This window comes from Calypte anna, chromosome 17 (genome assembly GCF_003957555.1).
Source record: "Calypte anna isolate BGI_N300 chromosome 17, bCalAnn1_v1.p, whole genome shotgun sequence".
Taxonomy (NCBI): domain Eukaryota; kingdom Metazoa; phylum Chordata; class Aves; order Apodiformes; family Trochilidae; genus Calypte; species Calypte anna.
This window is the reverse complement of record NC_044262.1, coordinates 8,392,655-8,398,773: the sequence shown is the minus strand read 5'-3', so window position 1 is coordinate 8,398,773 and position 6,119 is coordinate 8,392,655. Positions and strand designations below refer to the sequence as shown.

The 6,119-nt window shown below is 50.8% G+C and overlaps 1 protein-coding gene across 1 annotated transcript in view; it reads right to left on the bottom strand.

Annotated features, from left to right (window-relative positions):
- Positions 1-2,559: 2,559 nt before the first annotated feature.
- CFAP77 (cilia and flagella associated protein 77) overlaps positions 2,560-6,119 on the bottom strand; it is a 56,312-nt gene continuing 52,752 nt past the window's right edge. The window contains exon 6 of the mRNA XM_030461392.1: positions 2,560-2,718. Within this exon, the coding sequence (XP_030317252.1) occupies positions 2,650-2,718 (69 nt within the window). The 3' untranslated portion in view covers positions 2,560-2,649. The remainder of the gene's footprint in view (positions 2,719-6,119) is intronic.

The following is a 6,119-nucleotide window of genomic DNA, read 5'->3' as shown; positions in this document are numbered from 1 at the left end:
CAGACCGGTATCCTGAAAGGGTCTGGCTGAGGCAGGAAAATCCCTGGGTGCTGTTGTGCTGGATTTCTCTCTGCACCCAGGAGGGGGGTGCCCAGCAGCACCGGCGGATGCTCCGGTACCGGAGCGCAGGTATCGTGACGGGAGAAAGGGAGGGCAGGGGCACTCGGAGAGGGGGGAAACAGTGAAAAGGAGTCTGGGGACAGCCACCCGGAGGGTCTCGGTGGCGGGGAGGAGCGGGTGGGGAAGCTGCAGCAGCGTTGCTGTTCCCGTCACCAGTGGGTGTCACTGCAGGACAAGGAGCGGCCGGGGCTGCAGGGGAGGGGGGTTCGGGTCCCTGCCCCGGGCTCTGCAGGCAAGTGAGGAAGCGGAGGGGACACCCGAGCTGTGGCTTTGCTGTGACCCCGGGGGGTTGGCTGGGGGCCGTGGGGAGAGAGGGGACCGCGGCAGAGACGAGTCCGAGGTGGCATCTCGGGTGTGGGATGAGCCCACCCAGCAGCCCCAGCCCTCACCCCTCGGCAGGGTGGTTTTGTCCCCACTCGGGGTGCAGGGGGTGTCCGTGCACAGGGAGGGGACAGCCTATCCAGGCTATAAAATTGGCTCCATTTGTGGTGGTGTGACCCTATCCGGATTTCGGGGTGTAGTGGGGTAAGTCCATCAGTTACAAGCCCCACGGGGCAGTGTCTCCTGAACACACGTTGTTGGACTCAGCTGCTGCTTTTTAGGTTTCTGGTCTCTGGTGGTTTCTTGGACCTCCATCAGGAGGTCCTCATGGGCTTGGCTCAGGTTGCATGTTTTTGCCAGCCCTTTCCCAGCCATGCAGGTTGTGCTGGAGATGTTTCCTTCCCTGTGCATGTCCCCAGGAGCTGAGCAGTTGCTGCAGGTGGGCACAGATGATGTGGCTGGAACAGGAGCTGGAGGGAGCTCCCACCAGGCAGCAGGGCAACTCTTGTGCCTGGGTTTCTCACTCACTCACTCACTCACTCACTCACTCACTCACTCTGTGATTTTTAGCAGGACAGGGCCCAATTTTCTCCCTCCCTGAGGAGGTTGAAGAGGTTTCTGGTTATAACCCATCCCTGCCAGCACAGCAAACTCTACTGTTGTCTTCCTAGTTATTTTAGATAGGTTTTATTTAAAGGCTTGCACTAAAAAGAGGGAACTTCATACCAGGGTTTCCCAGGTGTGGAGCAGGTGATTCTTGTTCTCCCTTGTGTGGACAGGATGGAGGTTCCTACAGCTGCTTCCTCATGTAAAGGGCAGATCAAGGCACAACCTGCCTCCCAGCAGGGACAGACTGTGGGAAATGCCAGAGCAGCCATGGAGGAGCTTTCCTTGTCCTGTAAGAGGTAAGAAAAAGCTGCCCTTGCAGTGTGCTTTGTCTTTCCTGTTGAGCAATGTTGTGAAAAACTCTGCTCTTTAATGTTTGGGTTTAAAAGTTCTGGAGAAGTGGTGGGAGATGAGCCCTGTGTTCAGTATGGATTTTTCAAGTCTCTTGGCTAATGGTAGGTGGGTGGGCTAGCCCTGGGGCTGAGGTGTGAGGCAAAGTCATGCTGGGCACGTCCATCCCCTCTGCAGTGCTGGGGATGTAGTTGGAGCTGCCCAGGGCAGCAGATTTGCCCCCTCAGCATATGGCCCTGAGCTTCTGGGGATGATGAATAAAAAACCTGAAAGCTAATATTGGACTTAAATATTATCTGGTACAACCTGAGATACACCAGTAGATGTAAGAAGCAGGTGATACAGAAGTAATGAATTATTCCTCTAACCATCTTGGAGATGCCCAGCTAAAGCAATCACAGGTGTTGCCAAGGAGTATTTTTTTAAGATGATAAGTCCTCTGGGGAGGAGGTGGATTTTAACTATGTTGGTGCTTGTCGGAGCCTCTGCTGTCACCTGTTGGTGACCAGGCTGGGGCCTGGGGGCTGTGATGTTGAGTTGATGGAGTCTGAGTTTGTTCAGCAGCTCCTTGAAGGGGCTCAGCCCCAGGGCACACCAGGTACCAGCAGCTGGGTAAGTGTGGAACTGGCAGCGGTTGTGTTCATAGAGTCATAGAATTTTCAGGGTTGGAAGGGACATTTAAGATCATCTAATTCCAACCCCCCTGCCATGGACAGGGACACTTCCCACTAGATCTGTGTTCAGTGAAGGCTTCACTCTGGTGAGGCCTCAGTTTGGCAGAGGACTTAGAGCAGGTGTTTGGGTGCCTTCACACAGGTCAGGGATCTGCTGGATCAGACAGTGATGGGAAGCCAAGAAATGAGAAGAATTGATGGATTGTGAGACATCATAGCATTGATATTGACTGGGGTCTGGTTGCATTTAATGTATTTGTTCAGAGCAGGGAAGGAGAGGGCTCTGCTCTGCCTCTGGTGCAAACACTGCCCTGCTCCTGGTGTGAGGGCTCTGACCTTGTGAGAACTGTGGTGATCAGACAAAGGGGTTGTGCATCTGACACCAAACAATGAGCAAGATGAGACAGAATCATTTTTTTTTATATTAACAGTTTATTTGGCTATGTCTGCATTAGCATAACTTTTTAAAACCAGAGGGAAAGCTTTGGCAGGGTTTGGGACTGTGGTGCCCACACAGTGCTGTGGTCCTCACTGCATAGATGCTCTGGAGAAGGGGACCACATTTTGCAGGCACTTCTCAACGGGAAGCACTGAATGCCTTTTTACGAGTCTCAGGGTTTGGAAAAGTACTGAGATGAGGCCCAACCTATAAGTCAAGGAGCAGAGAGAGGATTGGTTACAGCGAGCAGCCGGCCAAAGGAAGTGGGTTGTAACACAAACAGGGGAGAGGCTCCAGATTAGTTCAAGGGCTTTGACTGGAGATGTTTCTCCAGCTAAAGGTAAACATTTAAACCTGTTTAAAATGAGGGTTAGTATTCTGACTGACTTCAGGAGATTCTGCTCTGATAACAAGATTCTTTAGTCTTACTATGGTGTGTTGCTTGTCTGATGTTTTTCAAATACTAGCATGCTTTAAGGTGGTGTCTGAAATAAATATGACTTGTTTCCTACAACAAAGGACTTGTGGGTTTCCCCAAGGGGCCAGGATGGGCTCAGAGCTCCCAAGGAGGCTGCTGATGGGGTCAGACTCCTGCATGACCTGCCCAACAAACAGAGACAGCATCTCCCTGGAATCCCCTTCAGGGTAGGGAAAGGGTGGACAATGCCTGGGACAAAGAATCAGAGGGGTAGGAAGGACCCTTCAGAGTGAGGGCATTGCACACAGCAGATATGGAGTCCCTGGGATGTGTGTGTGTGTCTGTCTTCATGCAGGGAGTGGGTTTTCTGTGGGGTCCCCTGGGCTTCCCCTGCCCCAGCACAATTCCTTGTGCCTCTCATCTGCTTTGTGCTGATGCCTTCAGCTGCCTTCCTGCTTCCACCACCCTGCTCAGGCTGGCTGGGTGTCAGGTTTTGCATATGTAAAAATCCACAGCAGTCTTTGCCCTGAAAAGCTTGCTAGTGATCTCATTAATCAAGACAAACAAAGCATCTTTAGCTATTCCCCCTCTCTGGAGGAAGGCGTTCAGGTACTTAAATATGCATTTGAGTGCTTAACTTCAGACAGGTGTTTCTGAGTATTATTTTGCTTTCTCACAAGCAGCAGCAGCAGTGACATAGCCCCTCTCTGGGAGGAAAAGGCAGGAGCAAGGGCTGCTGAAGAAGGTGGGTAGAGATGGCATGAACAGTCCTCAACTGGGCCAACTCCAACCTCCCATTAAAGATGCAGGAATTTCTCCCTCAGAGCTGAGTTTGTTAGGAAAATCCAGTGCCTGCAGATAAGGGGAGCTGAGCTGCTCCTCTTGAGCCTTCCCCATGGAACTCCCTGCCCACCCCTGGGAACTGGGCAGGAGGAAATTTCTTCCTGGGATTGGGTTGGAGCAGCAGGGGAGGAAACAGCAGTTTGTTCACTCCAGCCTTGGTACAAAGCTCCCAGGTGAGAAATGTCACACTGAGCCACAGCTGACAGGAATTAAAATTAGCAGAGCCTTGATAAAGTTGTGAGGGATGCCAGCTTCTGTCCTCAACATGAGTAAGTGGGAAGCACCAGGTGTAGGACAGGAGGAAAGTGCTATTTTGAAAAATGAGAAACAGGGACAGTAATTAGAGTCAAGGTAAGGGTGTCCTTGGGTCAAAGGTCTTATTCTGACAGTGTGATGCTGAGAAGTCAATGCCAGTGATGAATCCTCATCTCTGATTCTTCTAATTCATCCTTTAATTGATGAACTCCAAGGTGCTTCCTCTAGAGCCAGCTGATGATCTTTGCTGTTCCTCTGATGCATCTCTGGGCTTTTGTGCCAGGGTTTTGTCTGGATGGTGGATTTGGAGCAGGAATAGAGTTCATAGGCACAAACTTGGTGGTTTTCCCTGCAGGATGGTGGAGCTGCAGTGGTTTTCAGCTGCTGGTTTGAAGCAATGTTTTGTGTTGTTCAGTGCAGATGTTGCAGGAAAATGACTGCAGGACAGTTGCAGCTGGGATGCTGTAACATCAGTGCTTGCTTCAGAGTTAGAGGGGCAATAGAAAAACTTATCACTCTTAAAACTTAATTAGGTATTTGGGTGTTATTTTCATCTGGGCTTCTTGGTTATGATAATGTTTTGAATTGGAGGAATGTAAATTATCACTGGTCAGGCTTTAGTAGGAGCACATGTCTGTTGCAAGCAGAAGCAGCTTTGTTAGCAGAACTCTAATGAACTGCACACGAGGTACAGAAAGGCTGAGCTGGTCCAGGGGAGGCAGAACTCTGCTGGCAGCAGAATGTACCCCAGAGACTGACCAGGGTTGTTTGGGTGCTGCTGGGGTTGGGCTTTTTGAGGTAGGTGCTGGGGCTCATGTTCTGCAGCTGCTGGGCACTGTGAGCACCCTTGGGTGGGTGTCAGCCTGGCTTCTGGGTGATGGTTTCAATGAATACAGCTGCATTAAATGGGCTGTGAGGATTTGTAGGAAGAGTTGAGAAGGAACCCATGAAAAAGGCTGAGACAAGAAACCAGCAGTGCCAGGCTCTCCCCCTGCCCTGGAAGGATCCACACTGGGCTGTGGGGAGCTGTGGCTGTGCCTGCTCCTCTCCCAGTTCCTGCCAGGCTCTGCTGCCTGCTCAAAGGCAGCTTCCCAGCCTCCTGTGAATTTTCCCAGTAACAGCAAAGCTGCCCCTAGACTCAGCTTAGTTTTTCCATCATCCATTTGATCAAATCCTTCTAGAGGGTGACAAAACACTTTCTTGAGCTTTTCTTTACAGGAAAATGATTCCTTTTTCAAAACCCTCCCTCATTTACAGCAGTCTAAAACATCCCAACCTTTTCAAGTCCTTTCTGGGTTGTGTTTTGTTTGTTTTCCCCCAAAACAACGTTGCCATGTTCGTAGGCATTTGTTTGTTTTTTCTCTTGGAGGGGGAGAGGGAATAAAATACCCAAGGCAGAGAGGGCTCACTGTGCCGAGCATCCCCGTCCAGACCAAGAAAGAAAAAAAGCCCCAAACCCAACACCAAAAACCCACGCGTGTGCATCGAGATGCAAATGATTTCTGCGAAGCCGTCGCTTGTAAAGCTTGACAGAAAATAATGAGAAACACTAAATCTTTTATAAGGTCAACACTCAAGCAGCTGTCAAACAAGAAAAGAATTTAGCGGAAGATCCACCAAAACTTCCATCACCTCATTAAATCCAACAGGGCCGGGGCCCGGCGTGGGGAGGAGGCACCGGGGGTGCCTCCGTTTTGTGTCAGTAATTTGTGGGGGAGGAAAAGGGAAGAGGAAAAAACCAACGCCAAAGGGGCCTTGGGGGAGGCTGGGGAATCGTTAGTGCGCCGGGAGCAGCCTCGGCTCCTAATTGGAAGCATTGGGCATTATCAACGGAGGATTTGCCTCGGCTCCCTGACAGCTCTCTAGGCCTGGAATGATAGCCCACTTGTCAGTGTAAAAGACCATTAAAAACAAACCATTTTGATTTAATTGGAGGCGGTGCGCTGGGGGCCCAGGTGAGGTGCTTCATCAGCCGGTGTTGGCTGCTGATGCCTTTTTCCCCCTGTATTGATGGCTTTTCTTATTTTTATTTCCAGCCCCCCACTCTCCTCCCCTCCCTTTCAAAAACTGTCTAGGAAAGAGAAAGAGGTGC